This window comes from Ambystoma mexicanum, chromosome 6p (genome assembly GCF_040938575.1).
Source record: "Ambystoma mexicanum isolate Mex_15411 chromosome 6p, UKY_AmexF1_1, whole genome shotgun sequence".
In the NCBI taxonomy this organism is placed as follows: Eukaryota; Metazoa; Chordata; class Amphibia; order Caudata; family Ambystomatidae; genus Ambystoma; species Ambystoma mexicanum.
The window spans coordinates 1,472,722,016-1,472,748,530 of NC_090935.1; the positions used below are offsets into that span (position 1 = coordinate 1,472,722,016).

The 26,515-nt window shown below is 49.7% G+C and overlaps 1 protein-coding gene across 2 annotated transcripts in view; it reads right to left on the minus strand.

Moving 5' to 3' along the window:
- SCARB2 (scavenger receptor class B member 2) overlaps window positions 1–26,515 on the minus strand; it is a 1,272,731-nt gene that overhangs the window by 458,214 nt on the left and 788,002 nt on the right. For both annotated transcript variants that reach the window (XM_069626318.1, XM_069626317.1), the window contains one exon: window positions 23,227–23,346. In XM_069626318.1, the coding sequence (XP_069482419.1) occupies window positions 23,227–23,346 (120 nt within the window). The remainder of the gene's footprint in view (window positions 1–23,226; window positions 23,347–26,515) is intronic.

Here is a 26,515-nt window from a genome sequence, read left to right on the forward strand (position 1 = left end):
AGTCGCTCCATCAGCCTTTCTGGGGGGACAATGGAAGTGGCCACCCTATCCATGGCCTGAGCCATCATCTCGGATGATGCAGCCTGTTGGGTAGCCATACCGTAAATGGATTGCTCCCATGCGGTATTGCCGGGTGGCGTACGGCCACCACGTCGGCGGGCACCACACCTGTCTGGGGCAAGGCGAACTGCGCCTTGCTGTGCCGGCACTGCCTGAGGCTGCAGGACTGCATTCCCCCTCTGATCTGCTGGCCCAGGAACAGGATCAGATGTTGCGGAGTGTGACCCTGCATCCGTAACCACCGAAGGCGTAGCTGCCAACACTGACATCCCCATGGAGGGTTCTGACCCTGGTGCAGGTGGGTGAGACAGAACAGAATCCCTCCCTGGAACACTCACCTGCGACGGCACGTAGGTCTCATCCGAATCAACACCTGAATACAGCTCGGGGGAGGTGCAGCCAGAGACACCCCTTGAGAGCACGACCTGCAGCACTTGTGGGTTCTCCCCCACCACCACACCACGTCCCTCACTGGTGGTTGGTCGGCCCTCGGACCCCTCCTGGGTCTGCACCATCTCCACAACCCCAGCAGTATCAGGTGCGTCTTCCCCTGCAAAGACATGAAAACAAAGAAATGGAAACAGGCATTAGCACCATGGCACACATTGAGGGCTGAGAAGCAAGAGAACCAGTACTTGATTGACACATGTCCCAACTGACTAAAACCCTCCCATGCATGCAACCTCACTGCGTATGAAGTGCAGGCAAATGGCACACACTGATGACACCAAGATGGAAGATGAACACATTTTCTGCATGCTGCCTGGCAGTGGCATCACACATTGGCCTGTGATTGGCAGGTGAAACACACATGCCATCACACAGATGGCATGTACCATTGCTATTGAGTGAAGATGGAGAGGAGGGCAGCACCTATTCATTCAGTCCAGTTCCCGCATGTAATTGCTTTTCTAATTCTAACAGGTCAGATTTTTCACCTGGAGCTGCCAGTCTGAAATGGTCCAATTGCACAGGGACATGTGTGTACAAATGATATCCAGGTAACAAAGTCACTCCACTTTACCATACCCATGTCAGACATGTGACTAGTGGACAGCGACATGCCTAGTGAAAGTGGTGGAATGCAAACAAACTGACTGAATGAACAGTGAAAAAGAATCAAATATGTTGTGGCAAGGTGACACTTCAAGGGCAACTGGCGTGCAGTTGGGCTAGATGTCTACTGTTGGCAGAAGGGATACTGCTATGGCCAAATGCAGCTGCGCAGGAAGGATTGCATGAAGCACATGGCTGACCCATACGACTCAGGCGCACATACTCTCACCTGGCACCCGAACAGAAGCCCTCACACACACACCATGCACATGGATGACACACACATGCATGTGCACTCACCGGACAATGCCTCGTAATCAGCCAGATCTCCCACGCCTTGGATCTGTTCCTCCGTGACGTAGGTCCCAGCGACTGACTCATGTGGAGTGAGTTCCATGTCTACTACTGGAGACCCACCTCCAGTCACTAGAGTTGCGGCATGACTTGAGGCCAGCTTACTCTTTGCCCTGCGCTTTAGGTCATTCCAGCGCTTATAGCAATCATTGGCTGTGCGCCTCACGATTCCAAGGGCACTTACGATGTCCGCAACGGTCTGCCAGTGTGCCTGGCATTGTGCAGGTGTGGTCTTGGATCCTGCAACAATGACCATCTCGTTGTCATGTCCGGACACATACTCGACAAGTGCATTCAGTTCGTCATCCGTGAAGCTGGGCTTCCTGGACGGGCCGGACTGTGTAGCCGCGTCTGGGGCATCAGCCTGTGCCGGACGAGCACTCTTCCTCTTCCGCTTGGAAGGTGGTGGTGATCCTGAGTGTCCTGCGCCGCTCTGGACACTAGGGGCAGGAGCCCTGGTGGACTCTGTATCAGGAGTGTGGGATTGCACACTCAGCATGGGAGTTGGTGCAGGCATTGGCTCTAGTGTGATGGTGTCAGGGGGAATGTCAGCAGCATGGACTAGGACCGACACTGTCCTGGCTGGGTGTGTGAGGGCTGGGTTGGATGGAGCCGCAGCTGCCCCTGCAGCCTCTCCGCCCTGCCTCCTTGGTGCAGCAGATGACCTTGCTGCCCCAGATCCACGTGGCATGATGGCATCAACGTGCACCAGCGCACGTGTCGTAGCCCTGCTGACCTGGAAGTCAGCCATGGAGTCAGCCAGGTCTGGTGCCACAATGGGCTGGTCCAACAAGGGCTGAGCATGGATGGTGTCAGCCACATCAGCCTCAATGGGAGGGGGGAGGAGGGGGATTATGGGTGCCCGTGACTGGTCCTCCACACATGGGGTGACAGGCTCATCCTGCAAGTTACGACCACGTCCCCTACCGGATCCACCACGGCCACCACTTGTGGCTCTTCCACCTTTGCCACCCTTACGGAATCCTCGCCTCCCAGCCATGGCACTGATGTTAATGTGCGTATGGGAGTGGATGTAGACTATTGTCCTGGACAATTGGGGGTCAAAGGGGTTGGGTACCAGATGGTAATTGTACCCTAGTGCTCTAGCAAGGCTGAATGTAACCCCTGGGGAAAGATGACGGGTCACGCAACGCACAGGAGGCCCAAAAAAGGGAGATGACGTGCACGCAACCCCTCCTAGACCACGTGTGCAGAAAGAAAAACCTGCACTACGCTGTGGCACCCAGAAACACAAGAATGAACGTATGCGTGTCACACGCAGCCTAGAATGACCTCTGAAGGGGTAGGCTACACACGGGGCAAGCACAGATGTTAGATACGTGCGTGACTCACCGTCTGCCTGGTAAACGTGTAAAAGGAGCACGTTTGGTTGGCAACACCCCCGCCAAAAGAAGATTTGTCCGCTGTCTGAGGAGACAGGACAACAGTAGAAGGGAACACTGTTTGAGGGAACAGGCCCAGGTAAACCAGTAAAAGAGAAAAAAGAGAAAAAGCTGTCAGAGGTAACAGGGAATACGAACTTGAAACGCCGTGAAGTAAATCGCGTGTGAAACGACAAGAAGTACAGAATTCACCCACTCGCTCTCCACGAAAAGCACGTACAAGGAAAACGTGTTCTACACGTACCTTTTATACAGGCCCACACGTCCAGCATCACTTACGCGGCGTGTACGCGCTAGGGCCATTTCCACCTATTACATGCTTTGTCACTTCTGCGTGTAGGGCCATTTCCACCAATCACACGCTTTGTCACTTCTGCGTGTAGGGCCATTTCCACCAATCACACGCTTTGTCACTTCTGCGTGTAGGGCCATTTCCACCAATCACACGCGATTACACTCTGACGTGCAGTCTTTCCACGTGTGCTCTGTCATCACGTGCTGTGTGGGAAACACCTGTGCGGGTCACGTCACAGACGCGCTTACGCGCTGAGGGCCTTTCCTCAGTTTTCACGCTGACGTGCATGATTTTCACGTGCAAAATCACTCCGTACCAAGCTGGCCACGCGTACGCACACGGAATACCACGCTCCTGCCCGGAAGGCCGAACTACTGCCCCCCAGAGCACGAGCACGCTCCCACCTGCTGCTGCCTGCTGCCCCTGCACTGCTGGGGGGTGGGGGTGATAGGGGACATGAGTGGGGGCCTGGTGGGGGCTGCCCCTGGTGACTGGGGGGGTGGGGGTGATAGGGGACATGAGTGGGGGCCTGGTGGGGGCTGCCCCTGGTGACTGGGGGGGTGGGGGTGATAGGGGACATGAGTGGGGGCCTGGTGGGGGCTGCCCCTGGTGACTGGGGGGGTGGGGGTGATAGGGGACATGAGTGGGGGCCTGGTGGGGGCTGCCCCTGGTGACTGGGGGGGTGGGGGTGATAGGGGACATGAGTGGGGGCCTGGTGGGGGCTGCCCCTGGTGACTGGGGGGGTGGGGGTGATAGGGGACATGAGTGGGGGCCTGGTGGAGGGTGCCCCTGGATGGTGGGGGGTGGGGGTGGTGGGTGACATGAGCAGGTGTGCAGGGTAGTCCCCTGTTTTGTGGGCTGCCTGCAGGGGCCGTGGAGGGTGTACAGGGAACACCTGTGAGGACCCACCCAGCCTAATCGCGTGTGTAACTTCCCACGCACCCCTGTAATACACGTACCAAGCCAAATCGCGTGTGAGAATTCCCGCGCATACCTGAAATACACGTACCCTGCTGAAGTCGCGTGTAAAACTTCCCGCGCACCCCTGAAATGCATGCGCCCAGGCTATTCGCGTGTGGAACTTCCCGCGCACCCCTGAAATACACGCGCCCAGGCTATTCGCGAGTGGGACTTCCCGCGCACCCCTGAAATACACGTAGCACGCTGGGAGACATGAGTGGGGGCCTGGTGGAGGGTGCCCCTGCACTGCTGGGGGGTGGGAAGGGTGGTAGACATGGGTGGGGGCCTGGTGGAGGCTTCCCCTGGTGGCTGGGGGGTGGGGGTGCAGGGGGACATGGGTGGGCGCCTGGTGGAGGCTTCCCCTGGTGGCTGGGGGGTGGGGGTGATAGGGGACATGAGTGGGGGCCTGGTGGAGGGTGCCCCTGCACTGCTGGGGGGTGGGGGTGGTGGGAGACATGAGTGGGGGCCTGGTGGAGGCTGCCCCTGGTGGCTGGGGGATGGGGGTGCAGGGAGACATGAGTGGGGGCCTGGTGGAGGCTGCCCCTGGTGGCTGGGGGGTGGGGGTGCAGGGGGACATGAGTGGGGGCCTGGTGGAGGCTGCCCTTGGTGGCTGGGGGATGGGGGTGCAGGGAGACATGAGTGGGGGCCTGGTGGAGGCTGCCCCTGGAGGCTGCTGGGTGGGGGTGGTGGGAGACATGAGTGGGGGCCTGGTGGAGGCTACCCCTGGTGGCTGGGGGGTGGGGGTGGTGGGAGACATGAGTGGGGGCCTGGTGGAGGCTGCCCCTGCACTGCTGGGGGGTGGGTTGATAGGGGACATGAGTGGGGGCCTGGTGGAGGGTGCCCCTGCACTGCTGGGGGGTGGGGGTGGTGGGCGACATGAGTGGGGGCCTGGTGGAGGCTGCCCCTGGTGGCTGGGGGATGGGGGTGCAGGGAGACATGAGTGGGGGCCTGGTGGAGGCTGCCCCTGGTGGCTGGGGGGTGGGGGTGCAGGGGGACATGAGTGGGGGCCTGGTGGAGGCTGCCCTTGGTGGCTGGGGGATGGGGGTGCAGGGAGACATGAGTGGGGGCCTGGTGGAGGCTGCCCCTGGAGGCTGCTGGGTGGGGGTGGTGGGAGACATGAGTGGGGGACTGGTGGAGGCTGCCCCTGGTGGCTGGGGGGTGGGGGTGGTGGGAGACATGAGTGGGGGCCTGGTGGAGGCTACCCCTGGTGGCTGGGGGGTGGGGGTGGTGGGAGACATGAGTGGGGGCCTGGTGGAGGCTGCCCCTGCACTGCTGGGGGGTGGGGGTGGGGTGGTAGACATGAGTGGGGGCCTGGTGGAGGCTGCCCCTGGTGGCTGGGGGGTGGGGGAGGTGGGAGACATGAGTGGGGGCCTGGTGGAGGCTGCCCCTGGTGGCTGGGGTATGGGGGTGCAGGGAGACATGAGTGGGGGCCTGGTGGAGGCTGCCCCTGGTGGCTGGGGGGTGGGGTGGTGGGAGACATGAGTGGGGGCCTGGTGGAGGCTGCCCCTGGTGGCTGGGGGGTGGGGGTGGTGGGAGACATGAGTGGGGGCCTGGTGGAGGCTGCCCCTGGTGGCTGGGGGTGGTGGGAGACATGAGTGGGGGCCTGGTGGAGGCTGCCCCTGCACTGCTGGGGGGTGGGGGTGGGGTGGTAGACATGAGTGGGGGGCCTGGTGGAGGCTGCCCCTGGTGGCTGGGGGGTGGGAGACATGAGTGGGGGCCTGGTGGAGGCTGCCCCTGGTGGCTGGGGTATGGGGGTGCAGGGAGACATGAGTGGGGGCCTGGTGGAGGCTGCCCCTGGTGGCTGGGGGGTGGGGTGGTGGGAGACATGAGTGGGGGCCTGGTGGAGGCTGCCCCTGGTGGCTGGGGGGTGGGGGTGGTGGGAGACATGAGTGGGGGCCTGGTGGAGGGTGCCCCTGCACTGCTGGGGGGTTGGGGTGGGGTGGTAGACATGAGTGGGGGCCTGGTGGAGGCTGCCCCTGGTGGCTGGGGGATGGGGGTGCAGGGAGACATGAGTGGGGGCCTGGTGGAGGCTGCCCCTGGTGGCTGGGGGGTGGGGGTGCAGGGGGACATGGGTGGGGGCCTGGTGGAGGCTGCCCCTGGTGGCTGGGGGGCGGGGGTGGTGGTAGACATGGGTGGGGGCCTGGTGGAGGGTGCCCCTGGTGGCTGGGGGGTGGGGGTGCAGGGGGACATGAGCAGGTGTGCAGGGTAGTCCCCTGTTTTGTGGGCTGCCTGCAGGGGCCGTGGAGGGTGTACAGGGAACACCTGTGAGGACCCACCCTGCCTAATCGCGTGTGTAACTTCCCACGCACCCCTGTAATACACGTACCCAGCCAAATCGCATGTGATAATTCCCGCGCACCCCTGTAATACACGTACCTGGCCAAATCGCGTGTGATAATTCCAGCGCACCCCTGTAATACACGTACCCAGCCAAATCGCGTGTAAAACTTCCCGTGTACCCCTGTAATACACGTACCCAGCCAAATCGCGTGTGATAATTCCCGCGCACCCCTGTAATACACATACCTGGCCAAATCGCGTGTGATAATTCCAGCGCAGCCCTGTAATACACGTACCCAGCCAAATCGCGTGTAAAACTTCCCGTGTACCCCTGTAATACACCTACCCAGCCAAATCGCGTGTGATAATTCCCGCGTACCCCTGTAATACACGTGCCCTGGCTAATCGCGTGTAAAACTTCACGCGTACCCCTCTAATACACGTACCCTGGCCAATCGCGTGTTGAACTTCCCGCGTACCCCTGTAATACACGTACCCTGGCTAATCGCGTGTAAAACTTCCCGCGTACCCCTGATATGAACGTTACCCGCTTTGCGTTCCTTGTTTGGCAGCCCTGTAAACTGGTCCAGGGTTAGCGCAGCCCTTTGCGATGATTTAGCGATTTTGATGGCTTTTCCTTGCGCGAGGGCGTTCTTGGGGGCGTTACTGGCGCTGCTGCAGGGTCACTGCGATACTCTGCGCCACGGCTGGTTTGGGAGCCTAAAATCCATGAATACGCTGTGCGCGGAAATCGGTTTTAGCGCACGTGCCTGGCGCAGACAATCGCACGCGGACACTCTGCGCCAGCCGCTTGCGACACTTTTCTGTGAAATTCTATGAATTACCCTGCTTGTCTTCTTTTTTTATCTTTTTTTCCTCTTGGTGCCTTTTGGGCCATAGATAAGGGGCTCCTGCCACGTTTAACCCCCAATTTAATTCCACTTCGCAGGCCAGCCCTTTGTTGATTTCTAGGATGCATTCCCAGGTAGATGCAGCCCCGCCATAGCACCTGGCCCTAGGTAGCGAACTCGGAAGGCAGGGGGGCGTATATTGAAGGTGTTCTTTTTAAATCACTTGTTAAAGCGCAAGTCTATTCACGTTTGTTTAGGATATCCATTTTACAGCTTATTCAAACATTCATGGGTTGGCTTCTCACGCTGACACCACTCTTCAAAAGCACTCCTTGAATGTGCGTGCACCGAATGTGCACGTCCCACCCCTATATCCTCTTTCGGGCTGTGGGGGAGGGCGAACAAAGGGTTGACCAATAAAATGAATGAAAGACGTTCCTCGGCCCAATGATGAGAGGCTTTCCTGTGTTCTACGGCATAAAGCACTTAGCAGAATTAGCAGCTTTACTCGAGCTGTAGAAGAAAGTAGCAGAACTCCCGGACAAAACTCTTCGAAAGCACTCCTTGAATGCGCGTATATTAGTAATAGAGGAGAGTATAAAAGGTGGAATCCAGAAGCACATGGGAGGTCAAAATAAAAAGGGCCTATACTAAGAAACCTATTGCCAAACCTTACAACTAATACGAAAAAGGGTGTGGGATAGTTTTCAACAAAAGAAAGAAGTGTTTTCAAAAAATATGCCAGGATTCGGTAGCCTGGGTCTCCCTTGTCCATGTTTTGCGCACGGGGTAAGGTGGTATCTGGGAGCACAGTACAGTCTCAGGCTTCTCCAGCAGGAGACGACAAGTCCAATGGCAGTTCTCAGGACTGTTGATGGCCAAGTCTCGCTTCCTTTGAAAGTATTTTACCTTTGATGGCCTGACGTGTTCATTATGCAAAAATAAAAGCTCCTTTAACAAACAAATAAAGTTCAGTTTCCAGTGTTCGCTGGGTGATAGGCTCACCGTTGGGTCCCCCTCTTCTGGGCGCCGACCCTTCTCAATGTAGGGTGATGGCTTCACACGTGGATCAATGTTCCCTCTATGCTGTGCGCATGTGCGCTTGCCCATCTTCCTTCTGGGTGCCACTCAGAAGATTTTTTGCAGCGCACAGAGACAATTCTCACCTATTCAACAAGATTTAATAAGGCACAAGCCACAACAATTACCTGAAATGTTCTTTCTCTTAAAATAAGCAAGTCATGTTGATATTCTGCTAATTTGCATTACACTACTATGCACCTAAAATCCCTAACAGCAAAATACAACACAGGAGGTTAAAAACTAATATGAAAAACTGGCTCCATGAACAGAAGAATCTAACCAAGATATGCGTGCACACAATAACCCAAAATGTTCCCTCCCCACCCATTACTCCTAAACCTGACTCTACCACACTTTTACCTTATGACTCTAACTTCGGCCCCAGAATACATTAAGATACTACCGGACAACCTTGACTCTACCTCTCTTGGCTCTGCAAATGGTTAGCAGACGTGCACCTAGATCCACTCCATTGTGCCTTACCAAAAGCGTCACCCAGACTATTTAATCAAACTACCAGCTCAAATATCGGATACTAGTAAGCAGGCTACTTGGATGTGTAACCAAATTCCATACTTCCTCTTCTTTGTACATATGTCACAGAAGTACTTTGAAGCGGCGCCCTTGTAAGTTAATGCATTATACAACTCAAATATTAATTTGGCCTCGAAAGATTTAGAAAAGACAAATGTGATGCTCAGTGCCTCCTACTTTAGCATTACTAACATTAACCTATAAGTAGAGAGCAACACTGCAATATCATTTACTTAGCCTACAAAAGACAATGGGTATGGATTATTCCTGGGATTACTCATCCATAGTATCAGGGCACCGGATATTCAGACAGGAAAATGCTTTTCACACAATCTGCATCGTTTCCAAGTGTTCAGAGTTCCTTTGGGCATAGACCATCACACATTATACGATAACTCGCTTCGATACAAAAACAGTTTCACTGAGCACTTGTGTAATCCTACACAATGATACAAGGGTGGGGTATGTTGCAAACAATCTTGTATGCACTGCAAAAGAATTGTGTACATGAAGAGTCATGACCTTCTTAAAATGCACATCATATGTTTAGGCATTTAAAAATGCCTTTCTTGCAAAGTATTGTAGGTCTGCAAATATCTCAGTGAGTGTTTACTGCTACAATCCTTCACTTTTTACAGTGCTCTATCAACTAGTATTGGAGGCAAGCGCAGGGGCCGGGGAAGGGTATGGGTGGAATCATCACTCCTTGCCCTAGCGGGTGATGAACAAAGCAGCACATTTCAAACACCAAGTCAGACGTTTCGGCAGTACACTGATGGAAATGTTATGTTATGTTATTTGTCTTTAATATGGCGCCTTATGTATCATTGGTATGATCTCAAAGCGCTGGTAGGTTGAACACCTTCGGGAACCGCAGTTCAAGTCAGTAGAGAGAGAGAGAGTGCTGAATGGTGCATGGGCGCACCGGATATGTGTGCAGCTGGTGTGGTTGTTGCATGATAGCTGCTTCTTACCGGTAGGTGTGGTGTTGAGGAAATCAGTCGGAAGTGTTCAGTCTGGAGGGTGGACACACAGACTAAGTTCTGGCTGCATTAGGCCTGAGGAGATGCCTAAGCTAGCCGGTATGTGCTCAGCTAGCTGTGTTTTATTTGGATGATGAGGTGTTTGTGGGGTCATGTTAGTATGAGAACAGCTAGGCAGAATGTGTCATAGTATAGCTGTGTTCTAGTTGAATGATGTTGTATAGGAGAGAGTAAGCATAGTAGTGTGATATGGTGGTTATCAGTAAAACGCCTGCGACCAAGCATGAGAGCAGGATAAGGTGCGTACATAGCGGCATACATATATATAAGTGACAGGATGGATAGGGTAAACATGTGATACAGATAACATGGGGATACAGGTACATAGCATATACATAGCATAATATGTATATCCGCTTCATCCGTTCCATCCACTCCATCCACTCCAATCCGTTCCATTCATCCGTTCCATCTACTTTGTCCGTTCCATCCACTACGTCCGTTCCATCCACTACGTCCGTTCCATCCACTTCGTCCGTTCAATGCACTTCATCCGTTCCATCAACTGTTCTGTCCACTTCATGCGTCTATCGACTCTGTCCGATCTACTCTGTCAGTTCTACCCACTCCATCCGCTCAGTCCGTTCCATCGGTTTCATCAGTTCCATCCGTTCCATCGGTTTCATCGGTTCCATCCGTTCCAACTGTTCCATCCACTCCATCCGTTCCAACTGTTCCATTCACTCCAAGCGTTCCATCTGCTCTATCCGTTCCATCCACTCCATCAGTTCCATCCACTCCGTCCTTTCCATCTGTTCCGTACTTTCCATCTGTTCCATCTGCTCTATCCGTTCCATCCACTCCATCAGTTCCATCCACTCCGTCCTTTCCATCTGTTCCGTACTTTCCATCTGTTCCGTACTTTCCATCTGTTCCGTCCGTTCCATCCACTCCATCCGTTCCATCCACTCCATCCGTTCCATCCACTCCATCCGTTCCATCCGTTCCATCCACTCCATCCGTTCCATCCGTTCCATCCGTTCCATCCGTTCCATCCGTTCCATCCGTTCCATCCTTTCCATCTGTTCCGTCCGTTCCATCCACTTCATCCGTTCCATCCACTTCATCCGTTCCATCCACTCTATCTTTTCCACCCACTCCCTCCACTCAAATCCGTTCCATACATTTGTATCATTCACTTCGTCCGTTCCATCCACTTCGTCCGTTCCATCCACTTTGTCCGTCCCAACCACTACGTCCGTTCCAACCACTACGTCCGTTCCAACCACTACGTCCGTTCCATCGACTTTATCTGTTTCATCCTCTTCAACTGTTCTGTCCACTTCATGCGTCTATCGACTCTGTCCAATCTACTCTGTCAGTTCTACCCACTCCATCCACTTTATCCACTCCATCCGTTCCATCCGCTCAGTCCGTTCCATCGGTTCCATCCACTCCATCCGTTCCATCCACTCCGTCCGTTCCATCCACTTCGTCCATTCCATCCACTTCGTCCATTCGATTTACTTCATCCATTCTGTCCATTCTATTTGTTCCATCCACTCCATCATTTCCATCTACTTTATCCGTTCCATCCACTTCATCCGTTCCATTCTGTTCATTTATTCCATCCACTCCATCCATTCCATTTACTTCATCCGTTCTGTCCCCTCATTTGTTCCATCCCTCATCCGTTCCATCCAGTCCATCCATTCCATCCACTCCATCCGTTCCATCCACTCCATCCGTTCCATCCACTCCATCTGTTCCAACTGTTCCATCCACTCCATCCGTTCCATCCACTCCATCCGTTCCATCCACTCCATCTGTTCCATCCGTTTCATCCTTTCCATCCACTCTATGCGTTCCATCCACTCTGTCCGTTCCATCCACTTTGTCCGTTCCATCCACTTTGTCCGTTCCATCCACTTCATCCATTCGATTCACTTCATCCATTCTGTCCATTCTATTGGTTCCATCCACTCCATTTCCATCTACTTCATCCGTTCCATCCATGTCATCCGTTCCATTCTGTTCATTTATTCCATCCACTCCATCCATTCCATTTACTTCATCCGTTCTATCCCCTCATATGTTCCATCCCTCATCCGTTCTATCCACTTCATCCGTTCCATTCTGTTCATCTGTTCCATCCACTCCATCCATTCCATTCACTTCATCCATTCTATCCCCTCATCTGTTCCATCCCTCATCCGTTCCATCCACTTGGTCCGTTCCATCCATTTTCATCAGTTTTAGCCACTTCATCCTTTCCATTCACTTTGTCCGTTCCATTCACTTCATCCGTTCCATCCGCTCCATAAACTCTATCCGTTCAATCCTTTCCATCCGATCCATCCATTCCATCCGTTCATCCGTTCCATCCACTCTATCCGATCCATCTACTCTATCCGTTTCATCTTCTCACTCTGTTCCATCTACTCTGTTACATCTATTCCATCCATTTCACTTACTCTATCTGTTTCATTCAGTCTATCCGTTAGTTCTACTATCCGTTTTAGTCTTTCTATCAGTTCCATCGACTCCCTTTGCTCTTTTATTTTCTTTGTTCAAGCAACCTTCGATTTCTGTTTGTTGTGGCTATTCATTCAATTTGCTCTAAGCGTCAATTCTTGCGTTTTTGCTAAAGGATAGGAAATTGTAGTACCCATCGAGACAACAGCACCTTCTTTTTCTTTCTATGCTCAACTGCTGAGGGCTTTTCAATATAACCATGTGTTCTGTGTGTGCAGTCTCTAGCATCTCCATGCATCCTATTTAACTGATCACAAATAATTACATAGGAGGGATCCATAGTTAAGGAAGAAGGCACTCAATTAGTTGTATCTATGATGAATTGATGCAATTAACTTAAAAGGCATATATGTGTGCTTTTCTTCAACATGGCTCCATAATAAACCTCAGTAAGGCTCTTGTTAAATGTTTTCTAGGCTTTGGTGCTAAGGGTAGGCAAAACTATACACTTTATTATGTGCCTGTCATGATCTCTGCTTCCAAAAGATCAGGACTTGCCCGACTCCCTTGGAAGCAGACCCATAACCCCGGTTCCGAGTGCCAGCCAGTCCCAATTGGGACCTTTTGGACCCTGTCCTGGCGCCAGTGGCACCAGGCTCATAAAGATGCCCAGTCCCAGCTCTGGAAGCGCCGGGCTCATAATGCTTGGGTGGACTTACCTGCAGCAGACCATGCTGCTTACTTACCTGCCAGTTGAACCCCTGATCCTCTTCTGTTTGGGACTACTTTTCCTGTTGGGTGGGGCAGGAGCCACTCCCTAGGTTCAGAACACTGGAACTCTTCTGGAAAGCAGGAACTCTTTTCTTACCTAGGCGTGGCTGTGGAAGGAGACACCTAAGCACTACAGGAGGCTATTTAAACCACACCCGATGGATGAATCTTGCTTTGCGTTATTCTGCATTCTCTGCAGCAGAACGCTCATCGTGTCTTCTGCTTCTGATCCTGGGCCTAAGGGAACAAAGGCTTACCATCCTGGAATCCAGTCTTCAGCAGCACCTGTAAAGACAAAGAAAGAACAGGTTAGCACTACGGTCTTCAGTGGCAGCGCATCTCTTACCTGGTCCATCGGCTGTCACCAACGCCTCGTGCTGCATTCCGGCATCTGAAAGACAAAGGCTTACCTACTCTTCGCATGCTCCGGAGGTCTTCGCACTGCATTCCGGCATCTGAAAGACAAAAGCTTACCAGCTCTTCGCACACTCCGGAGGCCTTCGGCGCTGCATCCCGCATCTGAAAGACAAAAGAAGGTGCGTTTAAAGACATTGGGCAACTTTATTACTCACGTGCCATTACTCCTTCCCACGCCGAATCCAGTGGGTATTCCAGCACCCTTCAGCTTCTCTAAAGCTCCGAACTTGTACCTGCAAGATAAAAGGGACAGTTAGTGCGCATCGTGAAGCAAGCTACAAGCGCTTACTTACATGCTTCCAGGCGCTACTATTCCTCACGCGGGTTCAATCCTCAACTCTCATCAGCCCGCCATCCGCCATCGCCGGAACCCTGCAAAACAAGAGATATCATTACAAAAGACTTTTAAGACATTTGAAGTGCCCAGAACTTACCGTTCGTGCAGTTAACGACGGACAGCAGTCCTCTGAGGTCAAGAGGCCTGCACCCTTATCCAGTGAAGAAACTGGTTACGGCACCCTGCCCCGAGGCAGATGGAGAGCTCGGCGTTCACTTACCTAAGGTGAGGGTGTTAACCTTTGGGGTTCTACAGGAGAAGAGAAAGGGAAGAGGAGAGAGGCACCCAATAACCCCAGTTCATTAATCCCATCTTTTCTATCTGCAGACATCTTACTCTTCGAGTCAGACATACAGTGCACAGAGCTCCAGCCCAAAGAGCCAACCGTGTGTTACACATCACCTTTGAAGATACGGCATTCACCCAGTCAAGACCGGCGCCTCTGCGGGAATCAGGTGAGTGTTACAGTGCCCTGTCATTTCACTACCTATGTCATGGGTACAAGCAGGACGCTAATCAGAGTTATAGTCATAAGGTAGAAGAGATTTTTAAGGGAGTAAAAAAGTAATTAGCTTTGCCAATAGTGGTACGTTCTGCTTCTAGAACTATGTTCTTTCCCCATAAAATTCCTTTTGAGATTGGGCATTAATATTATTAGGGTTCCTTCCTTCCTATGCCACTGCTCTACTGGTCACTAATTCAAAAAAATATCAGTGGAGCTTAGTGGGTTGAAGCAATAATATGTTAATTGTTTCTCGTTTTTGTTAGGCACATTTTCCTTTTTTAGGGAGTAAAAATGCATGGTGCATATGTCTCTTAGCTCTAAGGCTTGTGTTATCAGAACCCACAGGAGAACGTAATGTGGATAGTAAGGAGAGGCACAGGAATTTTGCATTTTCATATTTTCAGGTGCAGTTATTCTGATGGAATTATTATCCTTACACAAATTATTTGCATGTTCTCCTGGCCATAGAATTACGTCATTTAAGTCGCACTTGAACTTCTTTCAGCATGTTTTTAACACATTGCTTTTATTTGCCATTAATCCACCAGCAAATGTATGCTGTCTGAGTTTCTTGACAGCCACATCAGTTGTCACAAGAAATATTTGTGTTTTGTAATACAAATGAGTGATTTTCCAGTGACCTAAATCATACAAGGCCTCATTATGACTTGGGGCGGTATCCCAGCGTAAATATGCCAAAATACTGGCCAAATGAATTACTCGTCCAGAGGAATTTCCGCCAGATTCCAACTGGTGGTGGCGGTGTAATTCCCCATTCATTCTGAGTCCGATTCAATGGGTCTCATTACGACCCATGCGGTAGGGCATGGCTGCCGCTGTTAATGATTTTTTACCGGGTCCAAGAAAAGGGCAATAACCGGGTCATGCCGACCTCGGCGGACCCGGTAAATGCCCTTTACTTGGACCCTGTAAAAATTAATCCCCATTCCCATTTGAGCCCCATAGGGCTCAATGGGAATCAGGAGCATGTTAACAACGGGCCCGTTAATGACGGGCCCGTTGTTAGCATGCTGTGCCGCTCGCGGGGCCCGCTAAGGACGTCTGGTAAAACCAGGCATCCTGAGCGGGTCCCGCGAGCAGACCTCGTAATGAGGCAGCATGGGGTTAACGGTGCCGGCAGCTCTACCAGCACTGTTAACCCCATATCGCCAAGGTCGTAATGAGGCCCAGTGTGGCTTTTTTGGCGGAATTACCGCAGCGGAAATTGGAGTAGTGGTAACATTGGCGGTAATGGAGTTACAGCCAACTTTACCATTTACCACCAAACTCGTAATGAGGCCGACATTTTTCTCTCCGCAGAAGTGCATTTGCAAGGTAATGTGGCAGATATTGAAGTCTTGGACTGGTTGATGAGTTTTCTGTATAATCACAAATGACATATTTTATTTTAGCCTATGTGTTTGGAAAAAGTGTTGTAACATTTTTAAAGAATTGCAGTGGCTGGGAAGAGGAAATTCCTTTCCAAACTCTCTTCTGCGATGGTAGCTCACAAAGTGGGTTACCTCATTAGTCCGTTGTGCACATGGAAAATAATGTGCGCACAACAGCCAACCGGTTCTGCACATAGAGAAAAATAATTAGAGGGAACATTTCCCGTGGTTCCCCCTCTTCTGGCCACTGACCCTTCTCAATTGATTACCACAATTTATATAACAGTTCTTTTTGCAATGAACTTTTGGGCGATAGCTTCACCCATGGATCTCATTCAGTCGGGCTTGGACCCCTCGTGACTGCCAGTACTTGGGTGAGGGTTTCACCCCTGGATCTCCCTTGGTCGGGCTTGGACCCTTCTCACATCTCAGTTGGATCTCCCTCAGTTGTGGTCGGACCCTTCTCTTTTCTTTAGCGTGACTTCTCTTCCCTTATTTTCTCAATGTCTTATCAAACAGCTCATAGTGGACATCCCTAAGCCGGGTTCATGTCTGTCATCACACTGTTTCTCGGGACTTTAGTCTTCGCCCCTCTCATCAGCATCCCTCAGTCAGGTTCACTCTTGCCAACTTCATATTCACAATTGTTTGCGGGATTCACTTCCCTTGCTTTCACACAGTTTGTATATCAAAGTCTTTCGATTGTACTGGGATTTTGCTTGACCACTTTGACCTATTTTCGGGTGTCTCTTCTACGGCCCTCTGGTATCTGTAGTTTCGCTCAGATGGGGATCGATCCGAGTCTTTGGAGTTATCACCCACATGGTGCCGGTTTCCCTCTGCCGCTGGTCTCCGCTTAACACTTTTACAGTTCTTTCATAGTTCATTGATCTTGGTTCAAACTTGCCAATTTGCGATTCTCACTCAAAACAGTCTGGTTCTTATCGTTTCCCCTTGGGCTCACCGGCTGTGATGAACCGCTTGGCTTTTCTTCTTCATTGGAGTCACGGCCAGTACTACGGTCACGGGAGCTTCCCTCGCTCCTGCATATCGGCGTAGGCTTGCCCCGCATACCGTTGACATCTGCTGCAAGACACTTGTGCTACTGTTCGCGGTCTTAGGCTTTCTGCCTCCAAGGTTCTGCGGGTCTGGGACGAAAAGGGCAAGGTCACTTCTCTCCTCGCCACCCTCTCGATTCCCGCCGCCTTTCTCCTTCTCTTGAACTGCCACGCCTGATTAGCCGTTTTGTCATACTGTCTGTCGTGCTCGTACTGTGCTCTCGAGCTCTACCTTTTATCCCTGTGAGGAAGGGAAAGAGCCGTTGGGTGTGTGTGATTCAGATTAATTGCCTGACTTTGCTTGACCCTTGTGTTGGGACAGGTCAGGTAAAAAGGTTTAACATTAGTCTGGTTTTGATCACAAGGCACAAAAGTGTTAGTTCGTTGTCTTTTATAACGGGAGAGATTGTTGGTATCGGAAAGGGGGGAGGTAGAATTTCCAATTGTTCTACGTGGTCGGTTGGGAAAAAGATGTTAGATGGGATTATAGCTTTTGTACCAGGGGGTATGTCAAACTTAGAAGGATAAGACAAACGGGAATGACTGGGATTTCAATCTTGAAATAAAGAAGGGGAATTTTGGGAACGGTAATTTTTCATCTGAGTAGGTTGGGAGCGCGGGAAATAATAATCAGAGGGACGGGGAAACGAATGACTAGGAGTATTCGGGCAGGGACCAGGGGTTTGGGGCTTTAGAGGATTGGTTATGCACGGAGGGGTTGCTGGATTTGAATAAGGGAGATTTTTTTGATGAAAGGGAGGTTGAGTTGGAGCAACCTCTAAAAGCTTCATGAAGCTTGTCTTCCTCATCCCTTTCTTCAGTATAATACCGCGTCTCACCTTGTATATTCTCCCAAGCATAGCCCTGGGCTCCCCTACCCAGGTGATCCTCCGCCACTGGTCAACCCGCAGGAACAGGATCCAACAGCAATGGCCGTGTCCTGGCCACCTGAATAAGGGATTCCCGAGGCTTATCTGCGATAATACCCTCAGGTTTCTCACAGACGTCCAAAGCTAAGATCTCAATGGAATGAAATAGGGGACATTATTGAGTAACGGTGTGAGTTGTCCATTATCACTAGCTTTTGTTGTATTGGGAATTCTAACAGAACCAGATGAGAAGGCACTATAACACACCAAAGCTCTCATAAACAAGATGGCATTGGTGGCGAAGCTGCCCATCATAGCATTATGGGGCAAGCCAGAGAGGCCATCGACAGGCCTATGTATGAAGAAACTCTGAGAAATAACAGTGATGGAAGACCTGACAGCACGAATTTGAGGATCCCTACAAATGTTTAACACAGTATGGAACCCTGTACTCCCAACAAACAAATAAACTAGCTTGTTTATATACCAGGCCCAGAAATGTAGGACAATATTTGAACCTATGGAAGGATAGTCTGGATAGAAATACATGGACAAGATATTGATATTCAGAAGTCACGATATAACACCTACCCCTGCATGACGAAATTAGCTAGGGATATATGGCGGAGGGAGGGACGGCAGGAGGAGGGAGTTTGTTTAGTTAATGCAGCATCCTATCACCAAGGTTAAATATTGTTATTGTATATGCAATGGATGTCAGATCGTACTAAAAACCTAATAAAAAGAATTGTTAAAATAAATATATATGAAGTAATTAGCTTAATTGCCAAACAAGACAGAACAATGTATTGTTCAACCACACAGGAGACAAATGTACTTATGTGATACATGTTACGAATAAAAAAGGAATAACAATGTTAATGTATTGTTAAATTATAGTAAAGGGAATTTGGTGCTGCTTCTTTTAGGTATATAGTCTAATTGCTGAAAGCTAGATAATGAATTGATTATTTATTACGGCATTAGATTTGTTATTTTGTTTTTATAATGATTATGATATAATGTAATTATGATGTATTTTAAATCTCATCTTAGTGTTATTAATGACATGAACATTATTTTTACTTATCATTAATTCATTGTTAAGTTTATGTTGTTTTAAATAGGTAAATGGTATAATTGTATTAATAAACCTAATTTAAAAAAAGAAGTTTTCATTTCTCTTTTTGCCACCGTATCCCTACACCACATTTGAAATGATAAAAGGATCATAGAAGTACCCGGATGCTAAAAGAAAACACTACCATGAATGCAAAAAATAACATGTAAGACCATGAGATCATCCAAATTACACATACTTGCAGAAACTCACATTTATTTTATTTATTCATATTTATATACAGGGAAGAACAGTGCTCGTTTGATCACAAAAGAATGTACAATAGATAAGATGTCATATTTGACGGGAAACAGTGAGTTTCTTACAATGGGGGTAGTTAGAGTGACATTCTGACCAGGTTGTGGACAGGAGTAAATGGAACAGACACCACGGATAATACATGGGTGGACATACATAGATTAAGGACAATCAACATTAAGCATTTTTAGACAGTACGGCCATTTGTGGTAGGGATGTGACCATGATGCATGAAGGCAGGGGTGTTGCTAGATTTGTAAAAGATCGGGGGCTACAGTTATGTCGGCACTGGCAGGACTCGGGCTAGCTAGCCTTTTGGTTGCAGTCCCTGAGCTTCAATCCGGGGCTACAACCAAAAGACCTAGGGCCATAGAAACGAGGAAGTAGGTATGAAGTTAGGGAGTTCAAAGAGAGTCCTGGATGCAAAGTTAATAACCTTGTTGAGAGAACAGAAAGCGTAGTTGGGCAGACCAAAGAGGATGCTGGCACAATAGTCAAGTTTAGAGAAGACAAGAGTGGTTAAGAGATGCTTGGCAGCGTTAAAAGGAAGGAGGCATCTGTTTTTAGGAGATTGAGACGAGTCACTGTTGAAGTTTTGGAGATGAAAGCAGAGAAGGTGTGAGGAGCGTCATAGATGACGCTGAGGTTCCTAGCTAAAGAGGAGTAGGGGAGAGTGTCAGTTAGGAACTGGATAGGCAGGGGCTATAGAGGAGAGAAAACATTTGGCAGAGAAGAGGAGCACCTCTGGTTTGGTAGAGTTCAGTCATCCAATATTTATGGCTTGACATGTTTCCCATGGCCATCTTTCATATTAGGAAAGCGTCCAACTGACAACATAACCGCTCCCGTCTATGAAATACTATGAACATGCCCTGCCTCCTGTTGCCCATAATGCACTAGACTTTACATTTGAATGATGACAGGATGCTCAACTACTGCAAGGAACTAGTGTTTGCTGTCAAGTCTCCATGTGCAGGCCTCCATGGCACTACATGAACCGCCCGCCCTATGACCTACAACATGACCTCCAGCCTGGCAACTGGGTCATGATGAAACAGCACTAGTAGAAAAACACTTTAGCCACTAATAATGCACTCCTATGATGAGGCTGCAATTGCATAATCCATGTCTCCCTCCTTAAGAGGAGTTCCAAGCCCCTGAATGCTGACCCTTTACAGACATAGCAACAGCAAGTCTATTACTTCAATTGTCTATTTATATAGCGCTTTCGCCAAAGTAGCATACATAGAACATTTTCATCTCAAATTATTATTACCCAACTGAAATTGGTATTAATTTAATGACCTCACAAGGATAAAAGGCTAAGCTCAAACCTGCAAGTCACGCACAGATCTCAGCAGCGAGTGCTTAACCCACTGTACTATTTTACTTGCATATTCATCAAGGAACCTACCACAACACCAAACCCGTCGTGCAAATGGCTTGTATTGGACAGGCGGCAAGGGGACCTTTAACACACTGCCCTGGAAGGTGCTTGGCACATGGACCATTAGCTATGTTATCCCGGCTGTTACTGTCTACAAACACCTTTCCCCTTGCCGCATCAGAGATCCCACAGACTTAGAAGATGCACAGCACAAAGAAGGCCCAAGCCTTGGCCACTTTATTTCCTTGCCCTGATACTGCACAGAGACATCTCTTCTTGCTTTCAGGCTCTGGCTGAACTTACGGCAAATGGCGGGGCGTACGCGTTATGAATGTATTCCTGACAATGTTCATGTTCTGCACGATCATGTTGAACATATTAGGAAAATGGCTTACATCCCACCAAACTGGTTTCCTGAGACGCTGGGATCATTAGGGTCATCCATTTTACATGTGTGTGTTATAATAATTGTGGTCATCGTTGCTATTATTGTTTTAATCAAGTGCTGCATCAAGTAGTGCATAAACACGAGGCTTACAGTTTCTCTCACAGCCACAAAGTTTTGATTATGAGTTTTTCTTGAGAAATGAAATGTAGGAATGGTAGCCTTATCTAAAAGATGCATAAAGACGTTGGCATGCCGATAATAAATAAATTACTGCTTACTTGACTCCTAAAATGATTGTGCGATTCCTTTCCAGGACAACTAGAGCAGGCTGTCTGCTGTGCACTACGAGGGTTTCACACCCCAGCAGTCCACCTGCACCAAGTCCCTTGGCTTTGACATAAACAGACACCTCTCCTGGGGCAGAGAGGTGCTGCAAGGTCGCCGGCGCAGTCATGTTACACTGCTCCTGCATGGCGAAGAGAGGTGCGGCAAAGACCGCCACCACATTGATGGGCAGTGAACTCCTACCTGGGGGAGGAGAGCGCAGTATAAACTGCCATCACAGCAACTTCACCCCAACTGCCAGGCCATGTTTGACAACCGTTGGTCATGTCAAAGAGGACCTGCCTGAATGCAGGCCAATGCTGCCAGGGAGCCCGGAGATTCGTCTCATTCGACCTGCCTATCCTTGTGGCCCGGGAGCATGGGCCTGGAGCAAGTCAGACTAATCTTCCATCATCAGTTGGACCTTGCCTATCCTTGCAGCCCCGCTGCGCAGCGTGGGCCAGGAGCGGGTCTGCATCTTTAGTGTCACCACTTTGGTCCTGTCAATCCTTGCGTCCCCACTGAGCAGTGTGGGCCAGGAGCATGTCCTGCTTTCTGTGTGCCTGGAAGGAGTGGAAGTGAAGGAGCCCTGTCTCCTGCATACGGGATGAGCAGATTCCCACGACCAACACAGCGGTCTCCTTGCGGGGGGCCGTCACTGCCTCCCCGTTTGCTGCCACAACACCAGCGCAGCCCGTGTGCTGGCACCAGCCAGCCCAACATCGTGATGGCACTGGGGGATGTCAGGGACTTCTGCTTTCCAAGGACGGATAACACAGATCAGATGTGGCCCGCGGTAACACGGGTTCCGCTTTGCCTGCATGCGTCTAGGGACAGTTTGTTAAAAGACTAATAAAAGTGTCACCCAGTTGATGTGCGTCTCCCTATGCCCCAATGGACAATGATGTGCCCTTGATGCTGTGCTCATGCCCTCCTATTGGGCTTAAACTGGATGCAGACAAAGTAAATGTCAGTTTCCACCTCCTTGTAAAAAAACATGTAAATGGTGTAAATGGCTAATGGACTGTGGATAAAGCTGTTGTACTCTGGCATGGGATGTTGTGACTTAAGCCCCTCCTGTGATTGTCAGGTGTTAGGCACATGTTGCCCCACCAGGTGGTGCCTTTAATACAGCAGCAAGACGACTGCTACGATGTTCATGAAAAAGAACATCAGGGATCACCCACGTATACATCAAGTGGGAGAGCCGCAGCCGTTACCTGGGAGTGACCCTGGACACAAAGCTCACGTGGAGGAGCCACATTGAAAACAAACATCCAACAGAAAGCTTCCGGCAAGCTTGCAGCACTGTACCCACTCTTGAAGTCAAGGTCCATGCCAATCTGGGGTAAAGTCAACATCTACAAGATGATTATTAGACCCATCCTGACTTATGCCCCTCTGGCATGGAGCACCTGTGCAGAAACCCACCAGAGTGCTCTTCAAAAGATGCAAAACAAAGCCCTGAGGATAGCGGATGGAGCCCCACTTTTTGCAAGAAGAGCCGACCTGCACTGGGATCTGGGAATCGAGATGTCGGATGAACATCTAGCAAAGCTAAACAGGAATTTCTGCCAAGGACTGGATCAGAACGCAACCCTCTGATCAAGAAACTTGCCACGATTACTGCGAATCCTTTTGACCGCTACCCATGGCCCATCACTGCGCTGACCCTGTGAAACCATCTGTACTGTGACAAGAACACAGATCAAGAAGCATTTCAAACCGAGACTACACTCTCAACCAGAGAAATTGGAGTAATGAGGCACAGACTCGGTATCCAACATCCCCCACTGACAGATCAAATCTGTCAGCAAGATAACGTTCTGTCGACCATCTGACCCTGACGTCAGAATATGTTTGTTGCGCAACGCCAGCGCAGTTATTGAGGCAGAGGGCTGGCAATCAGAGCCCTTCACATGAGCGTGCCGCCCTCACCCTCCTCGGCCCACACAACACTCTGCTGGATCCATCAAGTCTATTTCTGGAAAATGCAAAGCATGCAACTCTGTAACACTTATGAGGGCAAAAGCAGAACAGTGTATGTTATACATCTCCATTGCCTACCTGCAAAGGTCCGAGGAAAACAAGTACAGGGTTTCATCTTTGCTTATTAATGGATGGAAGTATGTCCCATCAGTTCCATTGATCATATTACATGAGCCCGATGTCCACCACTGCAGGGCGCTATAGAGAAACAAGAGGAACTATTTTAGACAAGACAACAACAGAAGCAAAGCATACAGTATACATATCGTAATACAGTTGTGATTCCGTGCATGTTAATGACAGCATCTTAATAGAACACTCCTGTGGGCTCACCCACGGTGAGGCATGAGGAGAAAAGGCATCCTTCATATGAGGCAGGCAGGGAAGTCAAACACAGAGGCAGGAGAAGAGCATAAATGCTGAAATCAGGAGATAGGCATGGGGCCCATGTCTGTCTCTCTGGCCTCTACAGGGCTACCCTTCTCCTGCCTACTTCCCTGGCCTCAGAGTCAATGACAGCAAAGCCCTGGACATTGGTAGGTATAGAAAACAACGATGCCCATTGACTCCCCTGGCCCAGCCCTCTACTGCGGCCCAGCTCACAGGGAAGGCGGAAGCAGGCAGGGCGCAGAGAGGGCAGGAACATCCTGCTCGGGCCTTTCTGCTCTCCTACTGCCACACCCACCTCCCTACTGCTGTCAATAGTGACTAATCCGTCAACGGAATGGGAGCACAAGCTCCACGTTCTACCCTTTGCTGAGGAAGAATAAACCTGTTGTGGGATGGTTTCAGTGTAAATGAAGCCTGTTACTGTGCAGCTCAGTATAGAATAGTGGAATTCGAAAGAGACAAATAAAGGATTGGGTATAGTTAAGGCAATCTGCCCTGTGTCCTGATGTATGAAAACTGAGAGTTATATCATCCCATCATAAGCATAGCTTTACCTTCTAACTTCTACAAAGCATTCATGTTCTATATAGACAAGGACACTGTGCACCCCAGCCCCAGAGTGACACCACTGTGTTCTACTCCTGAAGATGACAGAACACTCCCGGGGAGGTGTCCAGTGATAAAGTCGCCTGGGAATTAGTCATTCCCCAAAAAATGCACACTCATTAAAATCAAACACTTTCCCCAAATATTCTAGATGGCAGTTTGTAATATAAATTATACCCCTCCTAGAATGTTTGGGGAAAGCATTTTAGGGGTCAGGGAAAAAAAAGTTGTCACGCGGCAACCTTTTCCAGGCGACATTATCACATGGAACCCCTGGGGAAAGGTCTGAAGAGGGAATGGGGAACATGCTGCTTCCTATACATGGTTTTTTTCCCCCATAGTGTAAGGTGTCCAAGGCCCATGAACGTTTGGAGGTGTTAAGATCAACACTGTTTGGCCTACTGCATGAGAGGGCCATGAATGTCTTCTGAGGTGGGGCCAGGCATGGGCGGCAACACAGGCTTACCATTTGTGGGGGCCTGGCAGTCATAGCTCACCTCACTGGCCAAGCCATCATGAGTCGTCATGAGAGTGATGTTGTGATCCAGTGCCCAGGACACTCCATCTAAACACATGAAGGAGGGCCCCGCAAAGAGGTCCTTTTGTTTTCATAAGCACACTTAAATGGGAAGTCTTTTTTGGTGGTGGAGGCAGCAAAGGTAATAGTAGGTGGGAAATGGCTCATTAGAGTACCCCATTGTCGTTGGCAACTTGTTAGCCAAGTATGTATGAAAAGGTGGGCGAAATGAATAGCAAAGAGAACATTTGCATCTGAAACTCCAACATAGTTGCAGTTATCTGCTTGAATCTGTTCGTTCACTCAAAATATGTAAGCAAACAAATAAACCAAATAAAAAACAAACCAAAATGAACATAATATTGTGTTTAAATAATGTATGCTTGTCGAGACACACACAACGTTGTTCTTTTATTATAGAATTACAAACTGGCTTAAGATGATTCGTAATAACAATCTGTATGCCTGTGCCAAACAAGAACAGCAAGCAGGTGACCATAAAACACTGTTTGTTTTGTTGTATACTTAAGTCTTGAAAGTACAGTTGTAAAACCCAGAGATTTATTAAGGATCACATTATTTACCCCAATGCGTGTGTATGTGTCAGTGTAATTTACTATGCGATTGTTGTTCTTTTCAAGTCATGTTTTAGCTCTTGAAAGTCAAACATTAACACCAACCAGAGCTTTGAAGGTATGTGGTTAAGTGCCGAAATTGCAGACAGGATTCACGCCCTAGCTTGACTATCAATACCGTGTGTGGCGTGCCTTTGCAAATCTTTCTACCTCACTGTGCTGAATATTCCAATTAATGTAAAGGCACTAAAATGTAACCAATTTCACAGTGGTCACTATTAAACACTCACGCATGGTCATACCACAGTGTGGCTCCATTTAAACATTGAATAATCATGTAAAAGATTGATGTCACTTTCTGTGATGTTATCTCCAGTGATGGTAACATATGCAAATGAGGGGGTAAGGCTATCCAGTGGCAGCCACTGCATTACAGGCATTGAGGCTGTCACGCAGAGAAGTGGATTCAACAAAAGGACAGTCACAGGCGTGCAGGTCACAATTTTCTTTATTTTAACAATTTAAAAAATCAGGACCTGCTAGGATATATGTTAAGATGAATAATCAGGATGGTCTCTCTGCAGTCTATAATAGTTCACTCTACATTCTTCTAAACGTTCATCAAGGTGTGAGGGAACCCTCCTTTGACACCAACAGTCTTTTGCACCAACTCCTTTTCAATCTCCTCACTGCTTGGGTTGCGTGTCCACTGCTAGTGGGATATGACCATCACCTGGATTTGACGTTGGGCCTCCACCAGCCATAAGTGCAATCTGAACTGGTCTCTCACTCCAGGTCGAAGCCAACTGGGGGCAGCTTCCCAGCTTTCACCACCAGCCTCTAGGGTCCTGGCTTCCTCTGTCTGTTTGCCCTCTATAATCATCTGCTTCTGCTGCACCCTCCTCAACGCTACGCCTCATGCGTTTTCTTCCTCCACCGTGGATGGACTCCACCCCTTTCAATGGGGAGAAACCATCCTGCTCTTACTGTCTGACTTAACACTCTCCGGCTGTTTCTGAGCATCACCTCCTCATTCCTGCTTGCAGGCCTGTCCCTTTCTCCAACCTCCTCTCTTCTGATGGTATAGCTCTATTTCTTCCGCATAATAGTATGTCCCTCCCACTTTCCTCCAACCTCCTTTCACCTGCTTTCCCCCATCTTCAAACACTTTTCTTTGCCTTTTCCCTCCAAACACGTTGCTCTTCTCACCGACTCTTTCCTCCGTTCTTCTGATGCTGCATGATATGCCCTAAGACTCCCTCACCCCGGGTCAGTGTAA